Source organism: Camelina sativa, chromosome 16 (genome assembly GCF_030686135.1).
Source record: "Camelina sativa cultivar CO46 ecotype springtype chromosome 16, ASM3068613v1".
NCBI classification, from domain to species: Eukaryota; Viridiplantae; Streptophyta; class Magnoliopsida; order Brassicales; family Brassicaceae; genus Camelina; species Camelina sativa.
In genome coordinates, this window is record NC_141895.1 from 30243729 (window position 1) to 30262096 (window position 18368).

General features: G+C 36.2%; 4 protein-coding genes and 2 pseudogenes across 6 annotated transcripts; 1 reads left to right on the top strand and 5 right to left on the bottom strand.

The window, feature by feature from the left end:
• Nucleotides 1-49: 49 nt before the first annotated feature.
• LOC104752932 (uncharacterized) lies at nucleotides 50-2270 on the bottom strand. The gene is made up of 8 exons (XM_010475198.2): nucleotides 2037-2270; nucleotides 1793-1939; nucleotides 1586-1683; nucleotides 1288-1360; nucleotides 1133-1193; nucleotides 943-1028; nucleotides 755-844; nucleotides 50-313 (listed from the first exon to the last, which is right to left on the bottom strand). Exons 1-8 carry the CDS (start codon nucleotides 2133-2135, stop codon nucleotides 251-253), a joined length of 717 nt encoding a protein of 238 aa, XP_010473500.1. The 5' UTR covers nucleotides 2136-2270; the 3' UTR covers nucleotides 50-250.
• A 500-nt stretch (nucleotides 2271-2770) lies between these two features.
• On the top strand, nucleotides 2771-4473 carry LOC104752933 (non-specific lipid transfer protein GPI-anchored 7-like). Its single transcript, XM_010475199.3, has 3 exons — nucleotides 2771-3380; nucleotides 3661-3702; nucleotides 4122-4473. Exons 1-3 carry the CDS (start codon nucleotides 3074-3076, stop codon nucleotides 4226-4228), a joined length of 456 nt encoding a protein of 151 aa, XP_010473501.1. The 5' UTR covers nucleotides 2771-3073; the 3' UTR covers nucleotides 4229-4473.
• Nucleotides 4474-4558: 85 nt separating this feature from the next.
• On the bottom strand, nucleotides 4559-7971 carry LOC104752934 (aspartate aminotransferase, cytoplasmic isozyme 2). Its single transcript, XM_010475201.3, has 12 exons — nucleotides 7780-7971; nucleotides 7573-7644; nucleotides 7417-7478; nucleotides 7165-7248; nucleotides 6955-7054; nucleotides 6674-6794; nucleotides 6269-6432; nucleotides 6005-6142; nucleotides 5705-5826; nucleotides 5458-5552; nucleotides 5249-5369; nucleotides 4559-4737 (listed from the first exon to the last, which is right to left on the bottom strand). The coding sequence occupies exons 1-12, from the start codon at nucleotides 7831-7833 to the stop codon at nucleotides 4653-4655; spliced, it is 1218 nt and encodes a 405-aa protein (XP_010473503.2). The 5' UTR covers nucleotides 7834-7971; the 3' UTR covers nucleotides 4559-4652.
• A 1824-nt stretch (nucleotides 7972-9795) lies between these two features.
• Nucleotides 9796-13460, bottom strand: LOC104752935 (amine oxidase [copper-containing] gamma 1-like). Its single transcript, XM_010475202.3, has 7 exons — nucleotides 12668-13460; nucleotides 11695-12166; nucleotides 11263-11561; nucleotides 11049-11162; nucleotides 10509-10961; nucleotides 10274-10371; nucleotides 9796-10177 (listed from the first exon to the last, which is right to left on the bottom strand). Exons 1-7 carry the CDS (start codon nucleotides 13157-13159, stop codon nucleotides 9967-9969), a joined length of 2139 nt encoding a protein of 712 aa, XP_010473504.2. The 5' UTR covers nucleotides 13160-13460; the 3' UTR covers nucleotides 9796-9966.
• Nucleotides 13461-14502: 1042 nt separating this feature from the next.
• Nucleotides 14503-15175, bottom strand: LOC104752936 (putative calcium-binding protein CML14 pseudogene; annotated as a pseudogene). Its single transcript, XR_015584771.1, has one exon. The product of XR_015584771.1 is annotated as a putative calcium-binding protein CML14 pseudogene (transcript).
• On the bottom strand, nucleotides 14503-18194 carry LOC104754139 (putative disease resistance protein At1g61190 pseudogene; annotated as a pseudogene). The gene has a single exon (XR_015584770.1). The product of XR_015584770.1 is annotated as a putative disease resistance protein At1g61190 pseudogene (transcript).
• Nucleotides 18195-18368: the final 174 nt, after the last annotated feature.

An 18368-nucleotide genomic window follows, 5' to 3' on the forward strand; every position in this document is an offset into this window, starting at 1 on the left:
GGATTTCGGGTTAAGTTGCAGGTAAAGACTGGTCTTAAGGCGTAGATGCTTTTGTAAAAAGGAAGATGTAACCTATATTATCAATATAAAACCAGTTGACAAAAAAAGGAAGATCTGACGTGACCTTAGACATCATTCGCAAAAAAACAGATACACCTTACTCAACAAAACAAATATATAAATACATTTTACCCGATCATAGGAAACATTCAAAAGCTTAAGAAATCTTTCGAAGACTCGTATGATACTACTACACTGTCAAGTACTTTAGAACCGAAGAACGTATCTTCTCCATGTAATCTCCTGCTTCTTTCTGCAATTAAAAAAAAACATTTGAATTTATACCACTTTAAAAAGCTTTAATCTGGTAGTAATAAAGAACTCAATTTTATGGTTTGGTTCGGGTTACTTGGGGTTCGGGTTTTGGAAAACGGGTCTGAACAAGAACCGAAATTATATGTTTATTCAAAACCGAAACCAAATCGTTCAAACCTAACCGAAACTTTGGTTTATAAGTTTGAATGTACAAATCCGGGTTTAGTTCAGTTTCAGTTTGGTTAATTCAACATACAAACTTCTCTAGCATCTACTAGGCTAATATGAAATTGGTTTAACTTTCGGGTTGATAAATTTTGGTTCGATTTATATGCCCACCTCTAATCAATTCTGTGAGAGATTTTCGGTTCGGTTTTCAATCAATCATTCAGACCAGAACAATTTTCTTTTGTCAAATCAACAAGTAACCGGGACTAACCTGGTCTCCTCTGTATGCATTGGCTATGTTTTCGTCAAGAAGTGTCAACAAAGATCTGTTGATTTCGTTTTTCTCCACCATATCCAACAACTGTACACACACAAAAACAAAGAAGAATCAAAACAATGTCTCGAAATCATCTCCTTAAGCTTAAAAGTGGTTATGAGTTTATGGTTAAGGTCACATACTGTTGTTTTTATATCGGTCGAGGTTAAGATCTTGGTCAAGCTATTTGTAGCCGTCATAAGCTCCTTTTGCATCTTGTCATAAGCCTCTGCAAGAGTAACAACATAACAAGATTAGTAATCAAAAGCCGTAATATCACCAAGTCAATGAGTCATTTAATTAATCATGGACGCAAAAGAAGGCGACGCAGACCTATTCCTTCTTCCAAAGCTTTTTGAAGTGTTTCAAGCTCAACTAATCTGTCTTCAATATCCTACATGATTTTGCCCACACACACACAAGAACAAAAACAGATCGTTAAGTGGCCGACTCCAGCTTACCGATTAAAATGTTGCTTCAGGTCTTACCGCAGTCTTTGTAACAGCAAACCGAATTTGCCCAATTTCAAGTCGAATCTGGGCAAAAAATTCGTCGTTTAACCTGTAATATTACAGTAACCATAAGCTCATTTATGTCTTCTAACTTATAATAAACAGTGCAACATACCAAACTCTAGTGATGTCTCCAATCCCCTAAATAATATATATCACCCAAGTTTCAATATTTCAACGAAAACGGATTCACTTAAGAAACTAAAAGCAACAGAACATCTTCACAGAGGCAATCCATCAAACACTTAGTGTGCAACAATCAAATTTCACAAACCTTCCTCGAAGCCTAGCGATCTCGTACTCAATCTCCTGAGCTTCAGTATCAAGAAAGTACTCAATCAACTCCGCTGCAGTATCTGGTACAACTCTAGACTAACAAAACCCAAAAACAACCCCAAATCAATGAACAATCAAAACCATAAATCAGTATAATTGCAACAAATAAAAAAATAAAAAAGATCTCTTTTTTTTTTGTGGGTACTTGTCTAAGAGCTTGACGACGCTCTTTCTCCTCACGAAGTTGTTTCTGAAAAGCTTCTCTCGCTTCTGAATCTCTCTCTAGACGACGCTTAAACTCAAGACGAGCTATATGACCAGTTTGTGCTGGACCTAACACACCTTTCGGATCCTTCCTTTCGAATCAATCAATCAATCAAACAAAAACAAAAAAAAATCAATTTTTCATGAAATCAATCTCCAAAAAAAAAAAAAATCAAATCTTTTACCCATTCGCATGAGATTTTGCTCCTCCGTGAATTAAACTTCGGAATTGTACGGACGGTGGTTGCGGCCGCGGCGGCGATTCCGAACGAAAGCGTAGCCATTAGATTATTTTCTTTGGGAGTGAGCTCTCTCTCTCTCTCTCTCTCTCTCTCTCTGCTCTTCTTGCTTAGCTTATGTTATTATCTCTTTAGCTTTCTCTTATCTGTTTTGATGGCGGGACTATTTGTGGCCGCTGAATTTTACAAGTGCTTAGACACGTTTTATCAGATCTTAACCGTTGAAATGTTTTGATCTTACGATCTTAATCCGTCCACGCGTCTGATATTTCGAGGTCGTGCATAGGGGCCCAATTAACCAAAACATTGTAAGGCCTTTCCGTAGCCCATATTAATTAGTATTCACGGATTTAAGAATGTTGAATAAAATAACAAATACAGAACCAGTCCGACAGAACTGGAATGAGCTGGTTTAACCATATGGTTAGATGAGATCTAGACTTTTATAGATTATGTTTTGTTTTGAACAACAATTGTTAAATTATTCTTTGCAAGCATATCAGGTTGACCTAGTCGTACTAGCTACAAGAAAATTTAACAAATATTTTACTGATTTTTGGTAACTAGTAGAATACATATATTAGCATATAGTATATAGGCTATTAGGCTATTAGGCTATATATAAATTGAAGAAAATTTTGGCAATAAAAATGAGACGTGACTGACTCATCCTAGAATCTAGAGATTTTTGATAAGATGACAATTAAGTGTAAACATCATTTTCAATAAGATTTATTGCATTACCTAAAAAAAAGTCTTCAATCTTCTGGTTAAAGTATTGTATTATCAAGAAAAAGAAACGACAGTCATTTGTTGAATTATTATTGTATTAAAGTAAAGTAAAATGCGAAAGGGTCCCTTAAGCAAAGTTTATAAATATTTGTAACCAAAAACAAAAGCAAAACCAAAACTCACAAGTAACCCCCAAAAGACAAAAAAAAAAAAGCTGAGAGAGAGAGAGAGAGAGAGGGATAAAAGAAGAAATGATGAAGGTGATGATGATATTTGCGGCGGCGATGACGGTGATGGCTTTGGTTTCGGTTCCGACTGTAGAAGCACAGACTGAGTGTGTGAGCAAGCTAGTCCCTTGCTTCAACTTCTTGAACGTAACAACGAAGCCGTCTAAGGTTTGTTGCGACTCTATCAAAGAAGCTGTGGAGAAAGAACTTAGCTGTCTCTGTACCATCTATACCACTCCTGGTTTGCTCGCTAATTTCAATGTCAGTACTGATCAAGCTCTTGGTCTCAGCAACCGTTGCGATGTCAAAACTAATCTCTCCGCTTGTAACGGTAAGCAATTCTAATTTTCTCAGATCTCCTACTGTTTTTAGTCAACAACATGCATTATGCTGGCTTAGATCCGAGTGGTGAAATAGTAACACATCACTATAGCATAAACCACTAGGGTACATGTATAGTTTTCTCTGAATTTTATGAAATGGATCTGTGGATTCTGATTAATATGATTAGGTAATTTCAATAGTTTTGACTAGTGTTTTATCTCTTTTTGTAAATCTTTCTCGTTTGAGATTTACAATTTGATAATCATTGTTTTGTTTAATTTTCTCAGCTAAAGGAGCTCCATCGCCAAAAGCTTCTTTACCTCCTCCAGGTATGAACAAAACTCTTCACCTACTCCTTACAATTACTTTTCTTATATTTTCTTATTTGAAATTAAAATTCCAAGTAGCTTTTGATCGACTTGATTGTGTATTAATTGAATTATTCGATTGTGATTTGTTTGGAGTTTATTAACCAAATCAAATGTTGATTAGTCAAGTCATACAATTCAATTGATTTTAATTTTCCCAGATTTCTCTGTTTTTTGTTTAAAAAAACATTTTAAAAAAACATAAACAGAGTGTGAATGCCAGCTTTTACTCGTGTCTCGAATATTTGACTTGTATAATCAGACAAAACAAAACCACTAAAAACATGTCAGACTAATTTTTATATTTATCTGTAATATTTTTTTTAAGTAATAATTTGTATAATTGATGATTTGTCTTATGTGGATTTCTAATTTTTCAGCTGGAAATAATAATACCAAGAATGACGCCGGAGCCGGAAACAAGCTCGCCGGTTATGGAGTAGTCACCACCGTGGTTTTGTCTTTGATCTCATCCATCTTCTTCTGAAATCTTTATACCGGATTTACCCAGTTTTCAGATTGTTTAACCCGGTTTATTATTTCTCAATAATTCTCGAGATTTGTTTGCTTTTGGTTTAACGTATTTAATGATAATATATAAAAGTATTTTTGGTTCACGTGTTATGTATTATTATCTGATTCATCATTGAGTCCCATGTTCGTATATTTACCGGACTCTATTATTTGTATTTTGCATATTCGTATACGAGTATGATTTGTGAGTTTTACAAACTGGGTTTGTTGTATATGCGTAATCTACAATATTGGATTTAATTCATCTACTGAGAGTGGATTCATATAACATGAAAAGTGAAAATGAAAACAAAATAAAAATAAACTTTGTTGGTTTTTAAAGGTAACAATCCTCATTTTGGTCAGTTTTACAACAAAGAACAGAGAGAGCACAAAGTTTAGATGAAGCGAGTAACAACAGCATGTATAGCATCAGCGAGTTGAGGCACTGTGTTCGAACTTAGACTTGCCATGCTTATCCTCCTGCAAATACAAAATTTTCATTTTGAAGCTAAGTTTTATTTTCATGAAAATACACAAATAAATAACTTTTAATTTATGATAGAAGTGAATGGCCTAAACAACGGTCTTAAATGCTTCAAGACATTCCCACTAAGACTAGAGGACAAAACTAATACTTTTTCAAGCATTTACAAAGAACATAGATGGAAAAAGAATTATCTTCTTTGAAAATTTGAAAAACAAATGAGCAAAATATTCCTTTCCAAAGTTGCAAAAGAAATAAGTCAAATGTCAATATTTCATTTAAATTCCGTTCATACGTTCATCCCTATTATATTTATATGTTTCTTAATTGAAGTTCTACAACTACCAACTAATTTGATAACAAAATGACACTTCTATTTAGTACTAAGTGAAATGAATGACAATAGGCGTAAATGTATCTACTTGTTCCTAATAATCCTCTTTAAGTCTTACTAGCACTGTAATCCTTTGAAAAGACTACATATTTGATAATTGATAGTTCTCTTACCCATCATAAGTCATGTAAATGTGATATTCGTTGGCCAGCAAGCGAACTTGCTCCTCATTCAATCCGGTAAAAGTAAACATTCCAATATGCTTAATAATGTGACTCCAATCGCCAGGTGTACCTGAGCAAAACTTATGAATGATTCAAATCTGAGAGAAGACTAACAAAAAAAAAAAAAAGTGAAGGAACAAAAATACATTAAACCAAACCTCTAGCTTGTATGGCTTCATATAACTGTTGACGCATGCTAATTATGCGGTCAGCCATTCCTTTCAGCTCAATGGTCCAGTCGTTGTACATATCACTGCCAAAAAGTATGTACAGAAACTTTCAACACAATCAAAATCTATTATGCATGATTCCGTACAAGTAAACGAAGCCCAAACAATGTTAATATGTAGTTCAACTCATCAAGAATGATTCTAACTCCTTCGTATATGCATATATAATCATTACCTGTTTTTAAGAATTGTGGTAACAATGGATGCTCCATGGATAGGTGGGCAGAGATACATTGACCTCACGATGAGTATAACTTGGCTTTCAACTTTCCTAGCCACATCTTCTGATTCGCATACCTTCACATTTATTAGACCACAAGGATTATATGGCCTGCCCTTGTTTCAAACTCAGTATCTATGTTTGGGTGTAAAAAAAAAAACAATATACACATTTTTCTAATATTTAACATTCTTCAAAAAAAAAAAATTGATTACTTTTCTTTTGACGATGAAACTGAAAATTTTAGTTTCTTACAATGTTAAGAGCGCCAATACGCTCACTATAGAGACCCATATTTTTGGCATAACTTTGAGCTATCAAACATTCACCTCCATCAGCAACAAACATACGAACCGCTTGTGCATCTGAGTCAAGGTTACCACTAGCAAAGCCCTGAAAAGTTTAGAGAGAGAAAAAAATGAATCATGTTACGTTTTTTTTTTAACCTCGGATTAAGATGAGAAAATAACACTTCTTAAGAAAAAAATCACAACTAGCACAACAAACATATGACTTTACCTGATATGCACAATCAAAGAAGGGTAACAAGCCTTTAGATCTCACTATTTGCCTAATATGTTCCCATTGTTCGAATGTTGGGTCAACTCCTGTGGGGTTATGTCCACAAGCTTGCAAGACCACTATCGCTCCAGGCGGTGCAGTGCCAAGATCCTCAAGCAAGCCTGTTTGAAATCAAGTCTTCCCTTAGAGCAATGATTTTTTTTTTTTTTTGAATAAAAGCAATGCTTGGTATACACTTAACATATTATCATGAAAGAATTGGTGAAAGTTTGGTGTGAGTGGGTCAATCAAAATGGGAGCAAACATAACTAATTAGATAAAATGTAACAATGATGAATGTTAATAAGGTAAAAAAAAAAAAAAAAAAAACAGAGAGTTTAAGGACAGAATTTTAAAGACAACCTTTGAAGTCGAGTCCTCGGCTTTTCCCATCATAGTAACGGAAATGCTTTACAGATAAATCCCCGAAACTGAAAATACCGAGATGATTTCCCCAAGTTGGTATGGGAAGAAACACTGTACGCTGTGAGAAACATAAGAAAAACAATCATCCAAAAAGGAACAAGTTCCACAATGTGTCCTCACTAATACGTAGCAGTATGTATGTAGCAAATTTTAATATGACTTTTTCAATTTCTCTTACAAGCCATCGACATAATTGAACAAATAGTGAAATTATTTACTTCTTTGTTGTTGTTTGCTAGAAACTCAGCTCCAACTCTCAAAGAACCAGTACCAGACAAACACTGGACTGTGACAACTCTATTCTCTTGCAAAGCAAGACTGCCCAAAACAAAACAAAACAAAAGAAGACAACATTTCTAGTAAGTGGAATGCAAATTTAATAACATAACTTATAAAAAGACGAGAGAAAATAGCAGTGAAGATATTACCTATCATCACCTAAGATGAGCTTGGCACTTAATTTATTAAAATCAGGAAGTCCAGTAAGGGGAGGATAATCCTTGTTCTTAGACCTTGAGGTAAAATCAGGAAAATCAAAAAATCATAGGCTGAGTTTGTGTTTCCATTTCGGTTTCTTTTTTTTTAATGAAAAAAAAAAAGTATTTAGGATGTCCAAAATTTTTGAGGATTTTTGATATAAACAAAAGTTGCTTTAAACTAACAAAAAATTATTAACTTACAGGTCCTTGGCTAATTGTTGCTCTGCTCTTCTCACAACATCAAGAACAAAAGGCTTTCCTTCCTTCAGAAAAAAAAAAAAAAAAAAAAATCTAATTAAAACATGAGCTAATAGAATCGCTGATTAACTTGATCATATATTTTATAAGATTGATTACCTCAGTCCGATAGGAACCTAAACCCAAATTCAACTTAACCGGACTAGGATCATCTCTACAACCAAAAATAACCTGCTTCCAGAATCATACAATGTATGTATAAGAAAAAAGATAAACATAAAAACAGAACACTTGATCTACATTTTGTTGAAATAACAAAAAAAAAAAGAGATATGTGTAATTAATTAATGAAGAGCCTTGGAGTACACTGAGAATGGGATCTTCGGGAGCAGGAAGGACGGTTGACAAGATGGAATTCATGTGGAACGATTGAAATCGGTTGAAATGGGTTTGACGAAAGCAAAAAGAGAAACAATTTGAACAAAGTGTTGAGAAGTTAAAGCATCATACTATATAACGTGGACATTTGTATCAAAAGAAGGTCATAAGAATCATTATGTTCACCAACCAAATTGATGACGGTTTTAATAATAACCTCATTTTTTTTCTTTGGTTTAAAATTTCCAAAATTACACGCAATATAGCCATTTTTTTTTTTGGTGAAACACGCAATATAAGTTATACTATATCAAATCGAAATCCTCCACACGATGAAGACTTCAAATCCACATTTAAAATTTAAAAAACTAAAATATACTACATACAAGAGTATAAACGTTGAAATTTTTGGATATGGTCCTCTCTCCTGCTCCATGAATTTGCTACGCAAGAAAGCGTCCGTCGATTTATTTTCACAGTGTATTGATTATTAATCAATTTTTTTTGGTCTATTGATTAATGGGACATTGTACCACAATAATAAATAAATGACATTCAACATTGCGACAAAGAGTTAAATATTACCACAATGATATATAAATATTAGTTGAAATTATAAACAAAATTTTTTTGGTTTGTCTAATCAACACCCTAAAAATTTACCATTGTTTACCAATGCAAAAACCGCTAATTCCCCTCCTAAACTTAGTTGCTTTATCGTATTCATACACAGATCTTTGTAGTGTGCCTAAAACTACATGAACTTAACTAAAATTTGAATTTTCCATATGAACTATCGAAATCAAGCTAAAACCATCAAATCGAGTAACGGTGTTACCGTTCCGTTAATATATGATGATTGGATGTCACACTGGACCCTTAAACGACGTCGTTTTATTGTTTTAAGAAAAAAAAATCAAATTTGTTCAGAATAGGCAGTTGAACCCCCGACCTCTAATAATCACGACCAACCATAAAACCAGCTAAACTACCGTAACTTTTCGTTAAATATGAAATGGATAAAAAATATATCTAAGACAACGCAGAAATTATAAAAGAAAAGGAAAACATTTTCTCTGCTTTTGTTTTCTCTTCTCCGATAACATTGCGACTGTGACTGTTGATTTTTCATGGATTGGATCAAGAATTGAGATTTTTTTTGTTAGTTTAGATCAAAATTGATTAAAATCATGTATAAAATCCGATCCTTAATAGTTGAACTTGATTTTATAAAAAAAAATTGTAACTGAAATTGAATTGGGTGATAAATATCTCAGCTTTTGACATCTTAATTTGAAATTAACCTCTGCAGTTGATATATGACATCCTAATTTGAAATTACGAAAACTTAATCGTCATAAATATCCCAATTGTTGAAGACGCGGCGAAAGAAGTGTGTAGAAACAAGAAAACGAAGATCGGGGGGAAGAAAGGATAAGCTTTTATTTTTCTTAGTTTTTTAACTTGCATCGTATAAGTATATATACGTTTGTAATTGTACTATTTGTTACTATAGTTCAGATGCTAAATCGCCTGCTCACGTGCGTTAGAGTTCTATGGTTCGATCTTTCAGTTTTTGAAATTTACTTTACTTTAGTTTTTTTCTTAAAACAATAAAACAACGTCGTTTAAGGGTCCAAAGTGGCATCCAATCATCATCTATTAACGGAACAATAACATCGTTACTCGATTTGATGATTTTGGCTTGATTTCGATAGTTCATGTGGAAAATTCAAATCTTTGTTAAGTTCATGTAGTTTTAAACACACTCCAAAAATCTATGTATGAATACAATAAAACAACTAAGTTCAGGGGGGAAATTAGCCGTTTTTCCGTTTACCAACTATAGTTACTATACATTGTCTAACCAAATCCAACTATCACTCGATATTTTCCTAAAACTTTAGTACCTCAAATTACATTGTAGATACTTTGAAGAAAACGGTAATAAACTTCTACAACCGTTGGTTTGATCTGATTAATTTGAAGTATAACACAAATTAATTTAGCAAGTGTAGATGAAATCTGTTTTTCAATGAAACAAAAACCACCAACAATATTATGGGCTTTCTGTAAGAATTATATGTTGAACGTTTTGGTATTATTGCGAAAACGGTAATAAACTTCTACAACGGTTGGTTTGATCTGATCTAAAACTATGTGAGACCGAACCGATCAAGATGAAGCAAACGGTTTACAGACCGGTAAGTCTTTGTCGAAGAAAGGCGCCAGTCCAAGAATCGGATTGGAATCAAAGAAATTGGCCGGTTTTAGCTCGAAGCTAGCTGCAACGGTTGGCATAACCGGATAATCTTCTTGGCAAGGTACATGATGGAACCCTAGTGTGTACCACAAAACTATGTCCTTGTTTTCGATCGGACGGTCCCTGTTTCACCACAAAATAAAAGATTTCAGAGAAATGATCCAACCCAAAAACTCTAACCAGAAACGGTGAGTGTGACTCAATTGGTTAGTTTCGTACCGGTCTGACCAAACTTGTAGTGTGTCATCACCATGACTCTGGTACATTAGAACTCCTCCGGCATACTGTTCTGACCGGTTATACGGAGTCACCCATATCTGAACCGAGTAAACCAAACATTTGGACGGATTAAGTCATACCGAGTAAACCAAACATTTGGACAGATTAAGTCATAAACCGGGACTTCATCTAATCAGAATCTCACACATAAGAGCAATAGCCTAAAATTAAATACCTGATTATTGGTGAATGCACCTCGAATTTGAGGGGGATCATCGTGATCAAGTAAACTCGCTGCATTACCACCCGGTATGATCCTGTAACCAGCCGGGTTTCCAACCCGAGATTTTCGGTTTGGGTTCACAATGTGGAATTCGTATGGGTCATAGAGGCTCAATTTGATCTGAGCATCTTTCTCAGTCTTGGCTATATATTTCTTGACCTTCAAGTAACTCTTCCTCGGTGATTTTCCCGTAGGAACTCTCTTCTTCTCTAGATGAACCTTAACCAAAGAATTATTAGTCGGTCCATCGATGTCCATGTCTAAATGAAACGTTATGAAATGATCATGGACGACTCCAATCACATTTTCAGAGATTAACGGTCCAGCGTCATCCTCTTTATCACCTAAGTCCTCTACATTCTCGTAAGGTGTTCCTTTCACCATTAACATCCCCGAAGCTGCGACCTAACAAACAATAGCATTAACTTATATAAGGAAATTTAACAATTTCATATAAAAACGAAACAAAATGACAATGTTTTGACATCATACCGTAACGCGGATCAAACCATCAGTCTGAAACTCCCAATCAAAAATATAGTCGTAGTTTCCAACCGAAGTTGCCATTCGAGCGACCAATGTAACTTTTGGCCTTGACTCTCTTACCTGTTTAAATCTTCAATTTAGAAACTAATTCTCATACAAAGTAAAAAGCAAAGCTAAAAGCCTATCAGTAGATTTAACACCCTTAGGTCCAAATACTTACGTCAGCGTCGGAAAATACAATCTCAGTATGCCTCCAACTGATATCGCCTGCATAGCGTTCAAACAAGCATATCATATTAGGTTGAACAATGGCTTTTCCGTCTGGAGAGGCGAAAACGCCGTCTATATAGTAAGAATTTCGAGGGCAATCGTTGAGTGGCACAAGCGGCATGGCTGTGGGTCCTAAACCGAGCTCGCCTGCATCCATGTAACCTTTGTAGTACCATCCTTCCTCCGGGTCCATGTATGGTACGAACAACTCTGATGGGAATCCTTTGTACATCACACTTCTTGGTTCATCTGCATGCCCTCGTCACACAAATAAACATTAAGTGTTGTGTTGTGCGTTCTCTACGTAAATTTAGAAAAATGATATGATAGTGTCATTGTGACATATTGACACAATTTTATGGCATCTAATTTTATTATATACCTGTCTCGGAGTCACGAACCGTGGCCTGAGATATGATCATACCAGCTCGTTGGTCCGCTTTAATATGGAATTGCCAATTAGCCCACTTAACCAGATGTCCATCTTCGACCCTAAAACTTGGACCATCCGGTTGCTCCATCGAAATGGGGTTAATTCGATCCATATGCACCGGTTTATTCTGAATACCAAACCGGTATTCTGTACCGGAGGCTTTGGGAATGGTAATTGGGCCTTTGTCGATGATCTTGATAACCTCCAATTTGTCTATATCGACCATTACATAAAGACCTTCGAGTGGTCTCATGAAATAATTCGTAGTGCCTTGTAACGTGTAACATTGAACTCTTATGACTCTACGTCCTTCTTCTTCCGGTCCAAACCATCCCGCGAACGGCGTGATGCAAACTAAATCGGAAAACTTAACCCCACGTGCTTCGATGGAGCGGTTGAACTCGACGCTCTTCAAAGGAACCTACAATGTTATTGTTGACAAAAGTTATTAAAGCATTTAATAAAAAAGTGGAAGTGTATCGTATGACGGTATGAGTGAGAGTTGTAGACAAAAAGGGTTTTGTACTAAACCGACAAAAAGAAGAGAACAAAAACCTGTAACTTTCAGTTAAAAATTAAAAGTGGTCTCTGTATTTAAACTGATCCGATCCTTAACGCACAAACGGAGAAATAAATTAGATATTAAAATAAGTTTAGTATGATTAAAATCGGTTCAGTTTTGGTAACCACAAAAATCGAACCTATTTTTTTTTAATATATAACAAAAAAGCGAACCTAATCACTGAACTGAAAGAAAGAAATATAAAGAACTGATAAGATAGCCAGACAAAATCTATCAAAAGTTTTGTTTTTTACTGTTTATTTTTGTAACACTTTCTACGTGTTGGCCAGGAGGTGAACCGAACCAAACCACTAAGCTAAATCGAAATCTTCTTGTTTCTTTCAAGAAAACGATCGATACATGCGAAGCAGCGAAGACGTCGTTCAAGGTGAGAATCGGGTACCCTGAAGTCGGGTTAACCAAATCAGAAACGACCCGACCCGAATCAAGATCCACCGTTATCTCATGTGCTTGACCACCCCAATACGCTACGACCGCAGCTCTTCGTGACGGAAGCTTGTTTCCCTTCTTCCACTTGACGACACGTCTCTTCTCCGGCTCATCGAGGGCCATAGAGTGAATCGTGGCCGACCCGGAACCGAAACCCGGATCATAACCCGAGAGTATGGTTCTGACTCTCTCGATTTCTCGCACCGTTAGTGGATCAAGTGGATGACGAGGCTTTTCGGTAGAGTGGTCAACGCGAACCCTAGGATCCGACCGGAGAGTTTTTCCGACTCGGGTACCAAACAAGAAGCCTGAGTCGGGTCTAAAGACCCAAGAGTATGTGGCGAAGATAAGGAGAAACCCAAAGAACAAGAGAGAGAGACGAGCAAAAGATGGTTCACCCATCGTTTGAGTGAGAGCTTCTGACTATTCTCAATACATTTAGTTATAAAAGCTGAGAGAACAGAAAAATTAGTTACTTAGTCCAATTAATCATGTTAATAAGAAATAAACAATTATTAAGGCTTTTTAACAATTCTACGTTTGATCGCATCTATGAGATATATTACTAATTTATTCTAACCATGCAAATGGTTTAGGCTATTTGTTTTATAAAATGTTGATGTCATTTACAAATGCTAGAAAACTAATTTAAACACACACAGAAAAAAACCTAAATGGTTACGTTTGGTTCGACTATGTGATCGTTTCATTTTTGGTCAGATCAGAACTTCACCAGTATATACACCACACGAACGAAACTATACTCTAAAGCTAGAGTTTGTCAACGTAATTAAATTCTAATTAAGTGTTATATTCATGAGTCTAAGTACGATCGCATCTGTGTGTGATGATGTATAGAGTTTACCAAATTGATATCTTTTTAAATTAGATTGCGTTTGATTGCATCTCTAAATATCTTTCTTATTGGTTTTTTTTTTTTTTAATTTGGATGGTCAAGAGTGTTAGTCCCATATCGGAAGAATTAATATGCATTTCTTAATTTAGCTTCTGGGAGCTGAGTTAGGTCCATCAATAATATAGAGAGTCTACCAACTTCTAATCGTTTACAAAACACCCTGCCCCCTAATGTGTTCCAAGTTCCACCCAGTCCTGCATCCTTAACCGAACCAAAACAAGTTGCATTGTACAATCCCACCTATTGAAAACGCGAAAATAAACCCTCTGATGCTATAACAGAGATAAGTTACTTAACCGGTTGATAAAACTCATCGTGTACCTTGAAACAAAATAAACCCACCTCATCCTATCGGCATTTCACCAAAACAAACCTTAACGAGCTCAACCCGAACCACCAACCACCACGACTAGAACCCACAAACCTCATTGCAACATAATGTCTAGACACTTGTTGCTTAGGATTTGAAGAAAAAGAGATACACAGAGAAGAAAAAAAGATAGACTCTTTCTTCCTAATAATCTGTGTGTTCATCAAGTTTATGATCCTTTCATGGAAACCCAACAAACACATTTTCACATGATTAGACCATTCATTCCAGTGGTGTCTAAATTAACAAAGCTGAAGACCAAACGCAAGATCTCTACTACCAAATATCCCAAGTTCCCAAGCAATCCTACTAAGTTCCACCAAACCACCAAGTAAGGAACAAGACAAAAGAGCAACGATTTGATGCAGAACATGAAGGCTAAGTTCAATCACCAATGAACATGTCTAACATTCTCACAATTCTATATCAAAAAAGGAACCATCTTTTCGATAACACAGCTTAATCCAACTCAATTAAATTATCAAACTCATTAAGAAGACAAGAGAATTATCAATTCTGTGGAATATAATCTAACACCAAACTCCCAATTACATTAACAAATCAACATTTCAGAAACAAACCCTAAGATCCGTTCACGTCATCACATTTCAAATCAAACAAAGAGAAGAGAGTAATGTATAATTTCAAATTAGAGATTTAGATCTCTCTCTCTCTCTCTCTGTCACTTAGTAACCAAGTTTCTAGCAATAAAATCCTCATAACGGATCTTACCATCAGATCCAACATCAACCTCTTTGATCCACTCATCAAACTCACTCGGCTGCAATTTCTCACCGATACTCGTAAGTATATGCCTCAGATCCGCTACAGCTACGACTCCAGTACCTTCTTTGTCGAGTACCTTGAAGGCATCACGAAGCTGGCGATCGAACGGCTCTGTTTTCAGATGTTTCGCCATTAGATCGAGGAATCGATTGAAATCGAACGGAGAGGATAGATTCTCGGTAGCTGTGATCGATTTGAGCTGTGATTCTGTGGGATTGCCGCCGAGTGATCGCATCAAGATTCCGAGCTCCGACGGCGCGATTTTGCCGTCGCCGTCTGCGTCGAAGAGCGTGAACGCTTCCTTCATTGATGAGACTTGGTCGTCGCTCAAACCATCTTTGCCCATCTTCGATTCGGTTCTTCTGGGTTTTCGGATTCGGGTCGGATCTCTTGCGGAGAAATCAAATCAAATCTCTTTTGGTCCTGACGACGAGTGTTGTAACTTGTAACGTCTTTTTTTTTTTTTTTTTTTTTAATGTGAAGGTGAGCGAGACAGACTACACGCCGTCGTTTCATACTGTTTACAGATCAATCATCAATGGTCCGATTACTTAAATTAGTTATATGGGCTTAGAAAGCCTTATAACTTGCATCTAATTCCCTCAAAAATGGAAAGGGTAGAGGACACCAGTAGTCACTCTCCAGCTTCGGCAATGTGATCAACGATAAGCTTTGTAGTTTCAAAAATGGAATGAGACCTGTAATATTGGTTTCTTTCTCTTTGTTTATAACTTCTTCCAATTCTTCTAAATGTACAATGTGTAGCTCGACAAGATTTGGAGCAAACAATAGCCAAGTCAGATCCTTAATGCCTTTGCAATCAAATAAATTCACGAGGGAGAGGTTGGTGAAGCATGCACTTGTCGCATTGTATAGATCAGACAAGTCTGTTCTGCTTTCTCTGAAATTTATATATGAATCAATCTCCAAGACATAAGTACTTCGCATTCTGAGCTCACAAAGATTCTCCATATTCACCAACAAGGATATATTCAACGGCTTCTGGTGAAATTTATGCATTTGCACAACATTGATGCAGTTTGCCAACCTTTGATCGCCTGAAATTTGCTCCAAACCCAAATCTGTAGATAAAGATATGGTTAGAACTTGTAGGTGCTCCAAGAGCTGCAGCTTCTTCACTAAGCTAACCTCTGCACGAGCTCTAGTTTCGTCACTATAATATTTTTCGCTTACGTATCCGTGAACAACATTAGAATCTTGTAGTTTCAAAACTCTTAAACTCGGCAACTTTGATATCCCGTTGATACTACAAAGTCTATTTGTAAAAGCCAAATTCAGGTGACTTAGCTTTTTCAACTCTTGGAAACCAACAGGAAGTTGCTTAATACTTGTATATGACAAGTCGAGAAACTGCAACGATGTCAGTTCCGATATCTGCTCTGGAAGTTCATTGATGTTGAAATTGCCTGATAGATCCAAAACAGCTAGCTCTTTCATAGACCGGATGAATTCACCTGAGAAATTCTTCAAGTTATTATTCTGGAGGAACAGAGTGGTAAGACGAGAACACTTGGAACTGAATGTTATCTCTTCAATATCATTAGCCATTAATGACATTCTTCTCACAGCTCCCCAGTCCTTGACTTTTGGTACTTCATGTAATTCGACTCTTGCTTGTACAACAAAATTTTCTTTCTGTTTCCCAAAATCTGATGCAATCCGCAAAGCCATTTCGCGAACCACGTCATGCATCATAACAAATTTTGTACCAACCTCTGTCAGTAAATTTGCACGGATAAGTGTACCGAGTAACTCATAGCCTTTATTCCTAGATCTTTTTACAACATAGTAGTCTCCGATGAATCCTTCGCATATCCAGTAGTCTATCAACTTTTCTTTATCTATCTTATCATCTTCTGGAAACAGAGCACAATAGAGAAAACACGACTTGATATGTTCATCCACCAAGTTATCGTAACTGTACTTGAGAATCGAGAGAATTTTATTTTCCATGTCAGAAAACTCTGCAGCGGATGTAGTCAAAACATCGATTGCATGCTCCCATTCTTGTACAGTAGTTTTAGATGCCATTGTCTCACCAATGACACAGAGCGCAAGTGGCAGACCTCGACATTTTTCAGCGACCTTTCTTGCCAGCTGGACAATAACAGGATCTCTACTTAATGTATTGTATCCGACCTTGTTTCTAAACAATTCCCATGCTTCCTCTGGTTCCAAACATTTGATTTCCATTGGTTCATGATCCCCCATCCGCCCACATACTTCTCGGGAACGAGTGGTGAATACTACTTTGCGTCCAATTTCTCTGATTGGATCCGGAACTCCGGTGGCCTCTAAATCCACTTTCTCCCATATATCATCTAGCATCAAAACAAATCTTTTCTTCTTTAAAAATTTGTATATATCGGTGGCCTTATCACTTTCATTTTTGTTGGTCCACTCGTCGCCACAAAGGTGTAGCTTTTGTGCAATATCTTCTTGAATCTTTGAAATCTTTGCGCCTTGAGACACCACGATCCAGATCACAACGTCAAAGCCACCAGCCATTTCAGAAAACTTATTGTGGATTTTTTGGAGAGTGTAGTTTTGCCAACACCACCCATACCATGCAGACCCATGATTCCGACTCCATCTTCCATAAGGCGATTCCATGCCGTTTGGAGTAATTTATCCTGACCAATCGTAGATTGAGTAGGCCTCTCCTCTACTTCAGAAGTCAGAGCCGGCTCAGCAACCACTTCGAAGTTACCTTCTGATATGAGATTCTTAACCACTTCCAACAACAAGTACACGCTTTTCCCATAATTGTAGCTCGAACATACATTTTTTGAACATAAACCACAGAGACACAACTTCTGAAGCTGAACGGGACAAGTACTAAGTAGATTTTTGATTTGTAAATCAATGCTATCGGCACGGGTAAGCCATACCTGGACAGCTTCAAGCCTTTGTTGATGGCGTGCCTCCTCTCTCGCTACCTTGTTCTGCACCTCATGTTGAATAGCTTTGAGATCTTCCATTTCCCTCTCCAGAGCCCTGAGATTCTTCTTAAGGTTTCGAATATAACCTTTACCACGTAAGAATCTAATGAAACGATCCACCGTTTGATCACTAGAAATTTCGATGCACACAAAATTCCCCATGTTGAATGAAAGAGGTAATGTTTTCACCAAGCAAACAACGAAGGTAAACCTTTTAGCAAAAATAAAGAAAGAAAACAAAACAACAAAGCTAAAGCTGAAGAAGTGTTTTAGGATTATTATAATCATTTTATATGCAACTATACTTCAGAAAACACAAGTCAATGATTTAATCTCACCCAGTTTGGATTATTGTAATCACTCTAGATGTTTCAAAAAGAAATACAATGGTCAACGATACGAATGTCGATGACTAATCGCCCAGTTTAGATTGTTATAATCACTTAAGATGCAACCATGTTTTAAAGAAAACAAAGGTCAATGAAAGAAAATTAACAAAAAAAGAGATCAGTTGACACGTCTAAAACCAAACACATACATTACAAGAATATGGGAATAGGCTTAATTCTAAGGGCA